Genomic DNA, 17,210 nt, shown 5'->3' on the forward strand with positions numbered 1-17,210 from the left:
CTTACTCCCGCAAAGGTTTTGATCCACGTTTATACAGCGACTCGTGGTTAAGCGGACGGACACTGAGCGACCTGCTGCCACACCAGATTCTCTCATTTGTATTTTACAGCACATCTCTCCGGGTCTTAGCACTGACATGAAGGAAAGTGAAAAGGGGTTTGGGATCTGGTTGCCATTACACCAGAGCTGCGGCGACGGCTTTGACATTCACAACTTCTGACTATGAAGAAGACCATGTTGTCATCAGTATTCTGGAGACTTCAGTGAGCCGACGTAGTGAGTGATGTGTGAAAAAACACATCAACGCGGGAAGAAATGAAGGGAAATTTTTCAAGGATATTCTTTCATGTCAAATATCCACATATTTAACATATGCAATAGCTTTCTGTGTGACTTCTCCTTCTTTGCCAGCAGCTGTGACCTTATCAATACATTCTATTCCCAGTTTCTTTGCTATACATACAATTAATTCACTGTAATTTAATTTTTAGTCCAGGTATCACATGGATGCCTTTTCCCAGCAGGACTTTTCCCAATTAGTTTTCCAAGAAGAAATCATGATAAAGGAAATAAAAAAAACAAAAAACCTGTCAACATATTCAGTAACATATAGTTGGACACACTGACACAATAATAAACACATTTACTAATACATCCATGGACTGACAACAACATACAAGATTAAAATATGTTCATATTAAATATGTTTACAAAACAAATATATATTATTATACTCCAATATGTAGATTTAATATGCTTAAATTATATATTTATTTTTTCAATCAGTTTTCAAAAAACCTCAAAATGACTTAGAACTAGAAGTGAATTTTATTTGAGAGACCACCAATATTTCTATTAAAGAATTTGTGAAAATGTTGTTGCATTGGGATTTTCTCGTATCTGCAGAATACGATTTTTCCTATCTTTATGATGTGTTTCATTATATATGTAATAAATCCATCATTAATGATCTTGTGAAGGTGCTGTGGTACACGTTGTATTATTAATAAAAGCCTCAATAGTTGATTTGTCAGCTTCATCATACATGAATAAAACATTTTGGATTATTATATATGCAGCTGTTTTAGCTTGACTTGAAAATAGAGAAAATCCCTCCAGTTTGGCACAGCAGACACTTTACTGAAGTTCAACCTGACATATTATTTTACTAAAACATGGCAGAGGAAGAATCGAAGCTTTCAGTTGTTTATTTTTGTTGAAACATGAGGGAGAGGTTTGCACTGTATTGTGGCAGATAATTGCATTTGCACAGGTCACCAAGTAAATTGTCAGCGTGGTACTTATATATTGTTTGTCCACCCTTCAAAGACCCCACGTCCATGGAGAGCTTGACAACCGGCAATTTATCATCCATTGTATGCCCACACAAACACTTGCTCACCTGAACACTACACCCACTCCTCCTCACTGTCTGGATGTGCAATTTATTGGAAACAAACAAATAAACAAGCAAAACAAAAATTCAAGCATATCTCGGGGGAGGACATATACATCTAATTTATTAAGACTTGGTACTAAAAACTAATTCCCTGGATATACTCAGAGCAGTTAGTGTAAATGCAATCATACAGGTGATCTGCAGCAACTAATAATGTAATACCTGCCAATAATGCAGAAATTGTAGGAATTCTCAATGCAATGAAACCAATAATGTAATAACTAGTCGCTACTATAATAATATAATACAAAACTACCCCTATAACAAGAGGGTGTAGCATACCCAGTATATACATATGAATGGATATGATGACTGTGTGATCTACTGCACCTACTTTTGAACAAACTGCACAAATACTGTAAAGAATAAAGTTTTATCGACAAGAAATACAGTGGTCGTAATTTATTTTTACCTTTGCCAATGAAAGTTGGATGACCAACAAAGTTGGCTGAGAAGGTTATGTTTTTGTCTGTATGTTTTTATTTATTGTTTTTTATGTATGTATTTTGGCAAAAACTGCATACCTGAATTACATGAAGATATCGGGGATGATTTGTCATAATCCAAAGACCAATCAATTAGATTTGGGGGAATTAATGGCCAATTATTTCCGAATAAATCTCCAAAAAGCTGTGAAAAAATGTCCCATACAAAGCGGATGAGAGAGGCACCTCATGGAGGAGATCAGAGGACATCAGCGTCTGTTGCCAAGGAGACGCTCTCTGCTCAGTGTTTCACACAGTGATGGAGCTGCCTGAGCTACCAAGATAGCATCTATATGAGCTAACGGCAATCATGATAACAATGCTAACTAGGTTCTGCAAACAAATGTTCTCGTTCTCATTAAATTATTGGTTGTAACACTTAAATAAGAATACAAAAAACTGATTCTCTTTTGATTAGCCTTTCAAATTTTCACACATTCAATTGTGTCCCTCTGCATTTTTTCTCTGAGTTGTTCATTTATTGCACATGTATAATGTATAAATGCACTAACATTTCCTTAAGAGTCATGAAATAATTTTTTAATACTACTTCAGGAATGTCATAACTTATTAAATTATTGTACAGATGTTATGGTATTGGCTTGATTTCATTTTTAAATTTGATGCAATTATTGGCATTACTATATATTGGCAACAATTGCATTATTGGTTGCTGCATTTTGAAAAAGGTACAGACATTTTTTTTGATTGCAGGTGACAATATAAGCCCACAAATCTGTGTATGTTAGTTACAAAAAAGAAAAAAAAAGAACATATTTAGTTGGTTTGTAAATTCAGGTCCAATAAAGACAAAAGTTCCAGTTCCTGAAGTTCCTCAATTATGCAAGTTACATATCGACAGTGTTGTGGGATTTACTGAAAATGACCACTCACTGTTATTTCTTTTAATATTCGTGGAGTTTCTAACCTGATATTAAAAGAAACTATCTATTCAAAAAAAGTAACTTAAATATAACTTAGAATTGTCTGACATAATTCGGCCTGTATTCATAAAGGCTCTCAAACTGCAGTGACGATAATCAGCACATGATAGAATAAGGTCAAATCAAAATTACAAAAGATATCACACAAAATGAATAAAATGGAAATAGGACCTGACATTTAAGTTGTGTGTCGTCTGTGTTTCGTGACTCTTCATTGAGGTTTGTTGACCTCAGCCTTTTCCCTTTCCCCTTTTCTGAATATACTCCATATTGAAGCAGCAGCAAACAATTTAAAGGAATGATACTCATAGATAGAAGAAGCTTATGTTTAAAAAAAAAAAAAGCTTTATTAGAATGTGTTTACTTTGTTATTTCGTAAAATGTGAAAACTGTGAGCACATGGACATGGACTTTGTGGACTGGTGTGAGCGCAACCACCTGTGCTTGAACACCAGTAAGACAAAGGAGATGGTGATCGACTTCAGGAGGAAGAGACTTCCACACACACCGGTGAACATCCAGGGGGAGGACATTGAGGAGGTGGACAGTTTCAAGTACCTGGGTGTTCACCTCAACAATAAACTGGACTGGTCGCACAACACCGACGCCCTGTACAAGAAGGGCCAAAGTCGCCTCCACCTACTATGGAGACTGAGGTCCTTCGGAGTGAGCAGGCCTCTGCTCAGGACTTTTTATGACTCTGTGGTGGCCTCTGCTCTCCACTACGCTGCCGTGTGCTGGGCCCTGGGCCCCGGGCCCCTGGCCCCTGGGCCCCGGGCCCCGGGCCCCTGGCCCCGGGCAGCACAGAGCGGGACAAGAACAGACTGGACAAGCTGGTCAGGAGGGCCAGCTCCGTCCTGGGCCCCTGGCCCCTGGACTCTGTGAAGGAGGTAAGCGACAGGAGGGTGGTAGCTAAGGCCACCTCCATCATGGACAACACCACCCACCCACTGCACGGGACTGTAGAGGAGCTGAGGAGCTCTCAGTGGCAGACTGAGACACCCTCAGTGCAGGACGGAGCAAGTCCTTCATCCCCACTGCTGCTAGACTGGACAACAAGACTGTAAAGTAACATGCAACAGTATGTGCAATAACCCTGCATCTATGCCACTTTATCTGTGCCACTTTATCTACGTTACTTTGTCGACGTCACTAATTGACCACTTGTTAGGACTGAACCTGCACTGCCAACACTGGTATTATTTTTTTACAATAGTACGTTTATTGTAGTTTTATTCTACACTTTGCCGCCCCCCCATCATAGTTTAATTTCCTTGTATTTCATCTTACCGTATACTTTGCTCCCCTTAGAACTTACTATACTTTATTATAGTCTATTATACCTTATTTTTATTTTAGTTCTATTTTATTTTATTTTACTTATTATTACTTCTACGGTAAATACTTTTGGCCCTTAGAGTTCTTGATAGTCATTGTACATAAGATACCTCTATTCTTTGCACATTTCTTGTCTTTCCTACTCATGAGTGTCCTTAAGAGCAGAATGTAACAAGTACATTTCTCCTTTGTGAGATCAATAAAGGCTTATCTTATCTTATCTTATCTTGTCTTATCTTATCAAGCGTTGTACTGCCAGAAGAGAGCACCAATTGTCGTCTGTTAAGAGTTCCATCATTCCATCAATTTTCAGCTGTGAGCAAAAGAACCAGCAACAAAACTGCTGAGATACACGAGGATACTCTGATAAAAGCAAGCTAATGTTTATCTTTGGATCTTTGGAAAGGCTTTTGATTTGAACTTGGTCCATGCTGCTGTCAGCAGGAGACAGTTTGTTCAGGAGTGAAGAAGAGTTCATCCTCTCACCCTTAGTAGCAGTTACGTCTCCATTAATCCCAACACGGCTCATTTGTACACTATGGTTCTGATTTCTTTGCAAACCTCATCAAATGGTCAACACATTAGCTATTTTATCCGATTGACATGAAAATGTATATAATTTCCTTCCTGTCTTACAGCAGATACCATTTATATGACAGTCTGACCGCAGAACAAAGAGCCGAAGACAGAGAAAAAAAATCTGCAGTAATAAGAGGGGAAGCGCCTGTGTTGCGAAATACGTATACCGGTATTTTATTTAAGCAGTGAGACCACGTATAGAAGATTTTTCAATTGCCTGGTGAGGGTGAAGCCTATTTGCACGTTCTTGTTAAAGCCTTGGAGCGAAATCAAAAACTAAAATGAAAAGACGGTGCCAAACAGATAACATTCTGCTTGATTTAGTCTTATTACTTTTTCTGTGAAAACACAAAATCAGCCACTGTTGCATCCAGACTTAGACTCATTTCTACAGGATCATTAACCTCTCAGCTTCATTACAACATCCAGAAAAAAAAGCAATTCTCTTCAAATGGTGGCTTTCATAATTGAGAAAAAAATAAAAAGTAAAAGAAAAATGAACACATTTTGACTTTAGAAGTTAATATAAATGTCTGACTGGATAATTTCCCATAACAGGAAACACACAGTATTATGGACCAATATACATGTAAACACACAAATACATGAGGATTCTAAATAATGAAATAATATCTAGACAAAAATACTGGTTAATACTAACTAGCACCATGTTTCACTGAGACTGAATGAAACACGACAACAGAAAGCTGCTGTCTTGTGACCATGAACAGCCCAACACAGTGAGAATCTTCAGGGAACAAAGTAATCTAATTATGCAACTAGTGACTCAGTAACAAAGCATATTTACAGGCCCAGAACACAAACGCGATTGTTTCCAGTTACTCTACTTAATTAGGCCACCTGCTTACAATAAGAGTGTGTGGTGTCACTAATCTCTGTCAATTAATTGCTACAATAAACAAAGTGAGTCAGAAGTCAGTGAACCATAGTTTATTCTCTCCCACGTTGTCTTGGAAAAGGAAACCCGGAGCAGATTGAAGGTGAAAACAGATCTTCTTTAGAAGATGTGATGTCCAAATAATGTAGAATAAACCAGACACAATTTAGAAAGTAGCAACAAGCAACTCAAAAGAGGAAGCATGTGAAGTCCAAAGCTGGGTGTCATTATAAAGAGACAGATTATCAGTGTTCATTTGGGGATGGATTTTGCAGCAACAAAACATTTTGTGCTGAACGGTATTGTGTGAAAAATAGGAAACCATCTACAGAAACTATAACATACAAAAGGCCTTTGACAGGAGTCAATCTGTGTTAGGGGGGTTCCCCATTACCATTATTTACTATGTTGGCTTCATTCCATCAAAAGAAGTCAGAAACATTCAGTTATTCTTCAGTTATTATTATAACAACAAAGAAAATATTGGTTCAGGAATTATCCCAGGAACAGGGCAAAGACTTTAAAGAGTCCAGTTGGTCCCAAATGGATATTGACATTTTTTCATACTAACCTGCTAATATACTGTTTCCCATCGTTGCACCATTGCTTATCAGTTTCCGTTTTGTCAGATTTTTATTCAGTCCTCTTTTTGTCCCTGTCCTGTATTTGTTATTTAAAACAAAAAAAAAGAAAATTATTATGCTTCCAGCAATGCTATTACATAATTAGCTCTGTTTCACTTCAGATACAAATTAATAGGTTTTTAGCAGCTATTACACTATTAGTTGCATCAGGGAGCATGAACAGTGGGTGGTCTTAATGTTTTGGCTGATGAGAGTATGTCCACGTATGAAGAGGGAAACAGGCCTTGACGAGATCAGGCAGAGACGCCGCCGAAAAATACTGAGAAGAATTTCATAAATCCTACAGGCTAACGGCGCGTAAAATAAATCAGGAAACAGGAAGCAAGGTTTTGTTTGATGAGGAGACATGAAACAAAACCAGCGGAGCAAACGGAGCATAGAACACAGAATGAGGACACCTGGGAGAAAAAACAACAACAACAAGAAAACAAAAGAGGACTGAAGACTGTCACAGTCTTCCAGTCTTCACAAGGAAACTAATTAGTTAGAAGAGCTGCAGCAGACCTTTCGTGACAAACGTATGTTTGTTACAGTCAGAAAACCACAGATGCTGCGGATGACGACTCAAGTCGATCATGGAAAAGTGATGCAGATGAGGCAGATGTGCAGCACCTTCACCTCAAAGCTAAAGATGAGGGTATGACACACATCTGCCTGTAGCTTTCTCCTTGAACTTTAACAATAAATAGTGTAAGAATCACATCTGCTGTGAGCTCAGCACAATTTCTATGTTTGAATTTCTAACCATTTCAATGGCCGCAGCACATTTGTGGGCGATTCACCCCCACGATGACTCAGCGCTATGAGTTGTGCTTTTATTCTGCCTTTCATTTGCATTCTCATTTATTTGAGGAAGATGGTGCCTGTCGATTACCAGAGGACATGAGCCAGTGTTATATAGTTTGGTCTGATAAAAAAAAGAAGAAAAAAAAAGGGAAACTTAAATTAACAACTCACAAGAGCAAAAAAAAACAAAAAACCTCCCAAAACCAAGATGTGAATACAGAGAGTTCCAAAATATGAGAGATGTGGTAAATATGTGTTGGTCAAGTATTTTAGAAGTCATTTAATCATTTTTAAATTCTCTGAAGCTAAATAAAATACAAACAAATATAAAACTTCCACAGTTGTTGTGTGCATTTGCATTAAGAAGATATTCAAGACAAGAATTCTCCTTGTTTTTGCACAATAGCCCATAATATTGAAGATATAGAGTGTAATTTGAGGCTTCGTTTGGTGGTTTGCTCTCTGGCCTCTGGTTTCCTTCCACAGTGTGAAAATATGGGTTTTATGGTTCACATTTGGCTCTCGGGTAGATTTCTTTACAATCTCTTCCTTCTTGTGCTGCAAGCTCAGTGGACATTTGGAAATAAGAAATAAAATCCAGGTGACGGACCAGGTGAAAGTTTGGGTTCAGTTATTTTGCTCACCACAAACCTCCTGAATCATTTCAGAACAAACATTTCACCTCGTGAAAATCAGGCCTGAAAGTACTAAAGTTTACTGCAGCATTGAACATGTCTTTTTTAATTGTTTTACTTCCTGAATCTGTTCAAGTGTCCAAAATTAATAATAATAATAATGCATTGGTTTTATACAGCACTTTTCTTGACACTTCAGCTTCACATTGCATTATTCATCATCCACTCCATACTGGATGGTGGTGCAATTCACCCAGGAAGTTTGGGGTTCAGTGTCTTGCTCAAAGACACTTCAGCATGTACGCAGGCAGAGATGGGAATTGAACCTGCAACCTTCCGATTGAGAGACGACTGCTCTACCAACCAAGCTATGTCGCCCCAACTAGAACGACTTCTATTTTACCAGTTTGTATCTCATGTTAATGTCTGTTTTGATTAACTCAACCTTTCTGAAGCACTTTAAGTTGTGTGTGAATGCCGCTGAGAAAACAATCTTGCATTTCTGCTTGAACTTTGGAACCAAACTCTGTCTTGTTTCTAAACACTCTTATAAACATGTTTCTAAGGAAACACATTTGAAAGAAGTTCATCCAAGATGAAGTTCTATGATTTTCACAAGCTGTGTTCCTATGCTGGTGCAGTGGTTAGCGCTCTTGCCTCACGGCAAGAAAGTTATGGGTTCAAATATGGTTGTTTCCTCCCACTGTCCCAAAACATTGCATGTGAGGTTAAATTGCCCCAAAAGCGTGGGTGTGTGTCAATGGGTCACCTGTCCAGGGTGAATCCTGTTGTTGGGTGAAAAACCTGAAAGAATGAGAGAAGAGAGACAACCCCAGTATCGAGAGCAATAATAGTCACAACAATCAACATTTCTTGCGCGAGGGCAGAGGGAAGTCACCTGACAGCTCGTTCATCAATCTGCCAAGTTCTTCCCTGCTTTTATTCACACCGTTGAAGTAGGCGGTTACATTCTCATTCCATGATAGAACAAAGCAAGGTTAACACTGGTTCTCAGGCCTGTGTGTGTGTGTGTGTGTGTGTGTAAGTACATTTCTATGTGAGCTGAGAAGGTAGGAATGCTATAAGATAAGATATTCCTTTGGCCCGAAGGCCAGAGACCTTGAAGACGTCTCAGAGCGGCACAGTTCTTCTCATCAGTACAAGGTACGACGACTCGTGGCCTTGCAGTCGTGAGTAGTGTTCAACACAAACATGCATGAATCAACGATAACTTGCACAATGTTAATTCCCATTATGCCAAGTATAATAATTAATATGAAGTACACATTTACTTATCACCTGTCCTCGCCAGAAGTGAGCTGCTATCGGCTCCAGTGCCCCTGAATGTGGATGAAGATTAGAAGATGGATGAATTGGACAACTCCTGGACACGCTTACATCAAGGCTATACTATGATTTGTTTCTCTTGCATTTCCTGAATTAAACTCTCTTAACATTTTCATTTGCTTCCTGTGTTTGAGTGTTTTTGTTCCCCCCCTGCGAGCAGTGTTGGCTCAACCTGAGCTGTATATTTTGAACTAAAATAAGTTTGGCAGCCCTGGTTCAGGGTGTATTCCACCCCCCCTGTGTGGTGGTGAGAGTTTTGAGCTGCGCTGTGACTGAACGAATTCATCCGGCCAGCAGAGCGCGTCCCTGCGCCTCGCAACAACAGCCCGAGCCGGGGGGATGCCTCCCTCCACACTCAACCACTCCACACTCCCCGTTCCCCGTGAACTGCGAGGAGGAGGAAAAAGCTCTGTTGTTGTTGTGGGGTGTTTTTTCTTTTCTTTTCTTTAGCTGAACAGTGACAGACAGCCCATGCACTGTGCGCCCTGTCCGCCGCCCGCACCGCACGCAGGACTCCCCGCAGGATGCTCTCCAACAGCCCGCACGCCTGGTACCAAGTGGCAGGCTGTTTGGTTTTCTTCTCCTTCTCCGGTGAGTACTCACTTTACTTTCTCGATCCTCCTCACGTCGGGAAACAGCTGTGAGGGGAGACTAGGGGGGCGTCGGGCTGACAACAGTGGACAGTTTGTCTTGTTTCTGGAGAGGCGGCGTGACGCGTCTGCTTTTTTGGAGAGATCGGTGCCGTTTTGGGTTGTTTTTTGGGGTTTTTTACGCGTCGAATCCGGCGGTTTTGCGGCGACGGCAGCGGCGTTTTTTTTTCCACAACTGTTTTTTTTAGGAAGAAGTGCGGAGCCACGATCCGCCACAACTTCCCGAGGAGTTGAAAAGGGGATTTTCACTCCGCCATGTGGCTTCATGCACTTTGAGTTGAGCTCGTCGGGCTCGATCGCGGGGGAAACGTCTCATTACGCACAGTTGTGAAATGTTCTTTTAAAATGTGCTCCTCCTCCTCCTCTTCCTCTTCCTCTTCTCTCTCCCCCCCCCCCCCGATAAGCTGCGTCGCTTCCTCCCGGCAGGAGTGAAGCGACCCCTCGGATCACTGCTCTCCAGGCTGGAGCCTCCCGAAAGATTCGGCTTGGATTTTTCTCTCTTTCAGTCTCTGCAAATGTCGCTGCCAAAGTCGATGATGAGATGCCTACTGCTGTTAATACCATGGTTTATTTATCTTTTTAGTCACTGTGAAGGTGGAGAAGAAAAATGGCAATGAAAGAGATGCAATGCACTTTTAGTACACATTCTCAGACTTTTTTTTTTTTTTTGCACAAAATTTTAGTTAGAATTAAACAACTGGTGAAGTGTTTCAATTAGATGTGAACACACACAGGGACAGCTGTGTGCTGCAGCTGTAGGGAGAGTTACACTGTGACCAATATTACATTTAGCCCAGTCGACCATGTGCAGCCCCACCTGTACTGACTTAAGAGGACTAGAGGGTCCGTTCCACTCCTGGACACCGAAATCTGCCACAAAACAAGTCAAACACCTAAAGATCACTAAATATGCCGTTGCAGCAGAAAAATGGACCTTCCGCCCATGACAGACACATAAAATGATAAAATACCATCACGTTCAAGCCTCCACAGATGCACAGGTTACAGGCCAACGGAGAATCTATGAATCTTAATGCTGCAAGAAATTACCTCTGGTCACACTGATTCATTATTAATTACACTTCCACACAGGATAATGAGTTTTTAACCTACACTTGGTCAGTCTTTTACTTTGCATCTCTGCCTTCTTTACACTTGATTGCACTCATGTCACATGAGCACGTCCCCATTCATTTCAAGACTTTTCTCGTTTGCTGGATATGAATGAAAAGCTTTTCCAATATCAAGTAAAAAAAAAAAAAAGTATTTTGGTGCGATCCATATGCAATTAGGGGATGAGAATGTAAGATTCTGCAGCTTCAACAGAAACATTGGGTTTATGGATTTGTCAGAAATACAATAAGTTGAGTGTGATGTGTGCAGACGTGGTCTTCACCCACCCCCCCCCCCCCCCCCCCACCCTCCATCAAGCAACACCGCCGTGTTTGTGTATTTGGCACCGAGTCAAGCACATTTAGTTGGGCTTGAGACTCTGACAAGGATACTTGTCTGCTCTCCCAGTATGCAATATTCATGGAGCCTCCGTCGAAGCACAGCCGCGGTCTGGAGAGTGGCCAGTCTGGTGACATTACTGTGCCACCGCTGCTGTTTTTCAATGATGTCGCCTGTGGGGTTTCAGGCCACTGTCATGTCTGACGTGCATTGGAGCAGCTTGCGATGTGGTCAAGGATGAAGTGCAGCACCTCACAAGAATGAGGCTCCCAGACAGTGTTTAAAACCCCATCGGGGCACAATTGGGGGGGGGGGGGGGGTGTAAGGAGGGTGGAGGGGTAGTGCAATGGTCTGTGCACAAACAGGTGTGTTTTTTTAAAGCTGAAATTCCTTGAAAAGGACATATATGCTGTATTTTACATGAACGTGATGAAACGAGAAAATGGTGCATTCCTAAGGCTTTGAGGTTTCCTCCAAACTCAGCCACTTGGAAAGTTTTCATAGCATTGTTTGTTTTTATAATTATAAAAAATGGTTGGTATAAATTTAACTGAAATCCAACACAATAGCTCAAAGACTACAGTTCCTATGATTGCCACGCTCTCTCCTGAAAGCCCTCCCCCACCACCCTGACGGCTCAATCCAGTGACGGTAAAAAGGATTTCAGAGATTGATGTGAGTGACGGTGGCGAGTGGAGCGCCGAGCCGCAGAGAGCACCTCTCAAACGCCAGCCTTTGTTCTGACCACCTCGCCACCATTACAGATTTAGGACAGTGACCGGAGGAATGAGATTGTAGCCGCTGTAGGCCGGAGTGTCTCATCTGTGGCCGACGGCGTGAGCGGGTCAGGGAATTCGAGGGAACGTAAGGGTTCCAGCTGCTGATGTGGCTCCTTTCACAATGAGGGGAAGCAAGCTGAGAGTGTTTAAAGGCATTGTGTAAAGATGCCCTGCAGAGCCGTCTCATACTTTTACATTCAGCATTTTGAGGTCTGCAGGGATTACTGCCTCGGTCTGGTTCATATCAGGAGGAGCTGAAAGATGTGGTCGAGTCCTGTGTGTGCGACAAAAATCCATATTCTGCCCGTCCTGTGTGTTTGATTAAAAGACGTATATAAACTCCTGTCACTAGTGGTATGAGCAGAGTGGCAAGGTGGAGCAGTGGTTCGTACTCTCGTGACTTTAAAATTGCTGGTGTGTGTGTGTGTGTGTGTGTGTGTGTGTGTGTGTGTGTGTGTGTGTGTGTGTGTGTGTGTGTGTGTGTGTGTGTGTGTGTGTGTGTGTGTGTGTGAGATTGTTGTCTCTCTGTGGCCCTGTCCACATGACAACGTCGGTTTATGGAACTGCATTGTTTTTGGCTGATCATCCTTTTTTTTTTTTTTTATTAATATATTTTTGGAATACGGGCTTCACACATCAACGCCTTCTCATCAATGCCTTCTCGGCATTGACGTGTGGATGGATAAGACACACGTTTGCATCTTTAGATTTCTCAGTTTTTGCAGGCTCCGTGACTTCTTCTCCATTTTTTGCTGTATTTCTGTGACAGTTACAACGCCGCCTATAGGCCTGTCCTATGAACTACATCTTTTTGAGCCTTTTTCATTGTGCGTTATGGATGGGAACGGTTTCAAGAACGACAGAGAGGGGAAAAAAAAGAGAATTTTGGCTCGTTGTGGACAGGACCCACTGTCCACCTGCCTTCACTCTGCTCCGAAACCTCTCAACCATAAAAGGCCAATTTATAGTAATGCGCCACATCGATGTCATGGCAACACAAAGCATCGACATGTCAAAAGCGTCTGATTGAAGAGGTCTGAAAGTACAGCCACCCAGTTCCCTGAATCCATTCTTTCCACACCAGTGAGCCTCCTGGACAATGGCGTCTTCAGACAGTTATTGAAGATGCATGGATGACAGGAAGAAGGTGTTTCATGAAACCATCCCTTCATACAATTTCAATGTACCTACTATTACAGATTTGCTTCTTGCTTACAATGAAAATTCTGATTTTAAGTGTAAAGAATTTCTCAACAAGTAAACTTGATTGAAAGCCTGAGCTGTCAAACTCAGTCCTGTTTCATCCCACAAAGCTTATGTTCATGTTTACTGTTGGTTTTCTTTCTCTCTCTTGCCTTTGAAAAGCTATTTTTGCACAGAATGACAGATTTATAAATATATCTTGAAAGCTGAATGTCAAAATTTTATATGTTTTGCAAACACTGTTAGACATGATGCAGTTTTAATAATTGCGATATTGATGTGATCTGTTCAATCTTAGCTTTGCAATTTTGATCAAACATTTAGTGAAAAGAACAACAGTTTGAAGATGAATCCATGTATGTCCAGATGGGGAATTCTGGAAAGGGTCGTGATTCTAATAGTTTATAAAACGACTTTCTGTCTCAATTCAAACACACGATTCTGACATTTTCACTCATCATAGTCACATTTCCAGTTGTCATAGTGAGTAAAGCACAAAGATAATGATGAGCGCATTCCATTAAGTGTCTCGGAAGGCCTCCGAACAACCGTCACTTCTTGACAACTGACACTCCCTGCAAGGGTCTTTCACAGCGACGCAACTAACAGGAATTTAGATCAATGAACTGAATAGCTCTTTAGTTTTCACAACTCCTTTAATTTCAGTGAAAAATGTCTTACTCTGCCCCGACCAACGGACCACAACAAAAAGACATTCAGATTAAAGTAATGTTTGATCCCAGATCCCGGAGAGCCACAGAGTTTAAATACCACCATGCTCCAACAATCTTTATTGTATTTCTTTTTTTTTTTTTTTTAACAGTCCTTTTTGATCTGTTCCAAGCTATTTGAAGCATCTCAAGTCTGACACAGACTGTGCAATACAATATGGATTTTGAAATCCTGAGTATGGCAGTTTGACTCCACAATTTCATTCTCAACTGAAAGTGATGACACCAACGATGAATGTCAAAATGCACAACTAATGATATCCTGTTGTCATATGTATGTCGCCTTTGCATTTCTAAAATAAATAAGCAAAGCTTTTTGAAGGACTTATCCAGTTGCATTAATGTACACGGGGTGAATAATGTGGATTTTTAGCGTCTTTGGGACTCTAACATTTTGTTTTGCTGTTGCTTTGATTATTTTAGTATTGGTTGTTTGTGGAGTGGTCACATTGTGCGTCGTTGTTAGATGGTGGTCGGAAAATCAGAATATAATTTGAAGCTGTCCGTTAACATGGCATAACATGACACATATTTTAAACCAAGACATGAGATGTCATCATTGCTCTGTTTTGTTAAGTCTGCTAAAATCATTTATAAAGCGCTTAGTTTTATGACGCTGGTCCTCGGAGTGAACCCAACTTGGATCAAATGAGTGAAATTTACACTGAGGCCTCATTGTGCACATTGACTAGGATATAATGTGAGGATTCAACACTTCTATCATGTGTTTGATCCCTTAACAGCTATTTGGACTGGACTGTGTTCAAACTGCAATTAGACTTGCAATTCAAACCACACCAAAGTACACGAGTACTGAGGCTTGCTTCCTGACTTCTTCTGCTTGTTTGGTGCACAGTGGGATGCAGACAGCAGCATCTACACACTCACAAATACACTGCACCAATCAAAGTTGTTTTTTTTTTAACTGGAGCAAACACGAGAAGTGTGAAAACACCCTGAAACATGCAAGAACGACTGGACTCGAACTGGGAATAGTCTGACTGTGAAATGAGAGCACTAACCACTACTGCACCGGGCAGCTTGTTTATGGTGTCCAAAAACATTCTGCATTATGTGACTCTATATCAGACTGCAATGGAATACAAAGATAGTTTTAGGATTTCTTTGGACTGTACACATGGCAGAGGCAGCCAATTAAACTGTGAGAATAACAAACGCGTGGAGTCTCTGACAGGAACTTGTGTTGCAGTGTGCGAGCGTACACTGGCCAATCACGGAAGAAGCTAATTTGTGTGTATATTTTGGACATATTTCAGATCAAATATCCAATGACTGTTAGTCCACTTCACACTTAACGGTGAACTTTTTCTTTGTTTTTGGAGTTCTGTTACTTTATGACCCATCAATTGTCTCTTTCAGAATCACACAAAACTTAAGCTGCTGCTAAATACAAGACTCCTGAGTCGAAAAAGGTCACATCTTTAATTGGGCGCTATGAAAAATGAGTCAATATTGGGTGACAGTGCTGAGACACTTTAGTCTGTCGCCTGTGAGTTTTTTTCACCGTATTGTTTCAGGGTGTTTTTACTTGGCATGACCAAGTAATTGCAATGGGAAAATGGTTTCCCACTGTTGACTAGTCCTCCTGCTGCTTCTTGGACTCAACACACCATCTTGTGGATTCAACTTGTACTGCAGGACGAAATGAGTCGTGGTTAGTTACAAAACTCTTTACATTTGGTTGCTCTACCAGCACAGCGTCACAGACTTGTCTTTAAGCTGACATCAGGACGTTTGCGTTTGGCACGTTCTGCCAATTTTACACGAAATTAAAACGTCACATATTGCAGCGTCCTCCTGTGCCAAGAGATCATTTTAGCTCTAACTGGGTTTGGAGTCTCTCCTATATGCCTGCTGGTGATGTCTGAGCTGGAATAGAGGAGTTTAGATTTAATATGACATGATGTGCCAGATGAATCCGGTGCCTCCTGCATGCTTAACAGTAAGCAGGGCATTTGTCACAAGTACAAATCAAACGCATTATTACAACTGCATGTGCAGCACAAACTGAGGGCCATCTGTGCCAACCCTTTGAGGACATATTTTCATTATAATGGGTTTCCCTGTCTCTGTCGCCACAAAAGTATTGTAATTTCCCCTGAAAAAAAATTATTGGCACCATGGACTTATATTCACAGACTTTCAGACAACAGAAAACATGCTCATGATGGATTAAGTCATTTCTGGTCACCGGGGAGTCTCTGTATCAATCCTTCATATGTACGACTCTCAGCTCGTGTCTGGCTCAGGGTAGACTGGGGTTTTAATGTGGGAGGAAGAGTCCTTGCAGAGCTTCAACCGCACTGTATTCTCATGCTGTAACGAAGGACGACCGCAGCAAAGCAAAATGAATAATCTTTGTGTTAAATCACTCAAGTTTGAATGTGAACCGGACATGAATACGAATGAGTTATTTTTGCACCACTTGTGTGGATCCTAGTTAAATGCCCACTTGTCTTTTCATGTGTGGCTGTATATTTCTAAATGTTTGGTTGTCATTGAGAGCCACTTTTAGTGCCACGTGGACCACGTTTTTGGGTAAAATTGAGCTGCGGTGAGCTGTATGGTTTGTGGAGAGGATGATAAGAGTTGAATCCATGTTTAATGGCCCTCAGCTCAGTGATGTTTGCACACTGGTCTCAGACGTGGCTTCTGGCCATATATTTTTTTTTACATGAGGCTGTAATAAAGTCATCTCTACAGGAAAGTATGAATGTATGCATGTATTCTCTCAAAATGCAACTTGAGGTTAGTTAATAAAAGGTCAGGAAAGGAAACAGTACAAACTATTTTTGTTCACTTTGGACAATGTGGATGTCTATGTGACGTCATCATCTCATAATAAACTTGTTGTTTTAATTAAAACTCAGAATCACTTAATTAATTCCTGGAGAAATTATTTAGCAAAGCAGCACAAACAGCAATTTTTCCAGCTCTAATGCAGCACAAATGATTGGGACTATTTTCAGGGAGTTTAGTGTGGAGGAGGACGCAGCTTCATGGAGGTGTGCATAGCCTGCTACCGCGAAGGAGCTGCTGTTCATATTTATGATGTCGGTGCCATTCTCCTCAGCGAGCTGGCAGCAGAGCGCCTCGCTTTACAACGGCATTGCTCACATCCACGTTGATGCTTTGCGGTTTTTTGGAGCGTAAAATACGTCCAAACAGCAACATGTTGTCATGAAAAGTATGAGAGCCGCAATGCTACTTCCGTAGCCTTCTTGCTGGCTGCAAACTGTGGAGTGGATTTCCTGACTCA

General features: G+C 41.0%; 1 protein-coding gene across 1 annotated transcript in view; it reads left to right on the forward strand.

Moving 5' to 3' along the window:
* Nucleotides 1-9,510: 9,510 nt before the first annotated feature.
* b3glcta (beta 3-glucosyltransferase a) overlaps nucleotides 9,511-17,210 on the forward strand; it is a 101,231-nt gene continuing 93,531 nt past the window's right edge. The window contains exon 1 of the mRNA XM_080503758.1: nucleotides 9,511-9,706. Within this exon, the coding sequence (XP_080359884.1) occupies nucleotides 9,640-9,706 (67 nt within the window). The 5' untranslated portion in view covers nucleotides 9,511-9,639. The remainder of the gene's footprint in view (nucleotides 9,707-17,210) is intronic.

This window comes from Blennius ocellaris (genome assembly GCF_963422515.1).
Source record: "Blennius ocellaris genome assembly, chromosome: 2".
NCBI lineage: Eukaryota > Metazoa > Chordata > Actinopteri > Blenniiformes > Blenniidae > Blennius > Blennius ocellaris.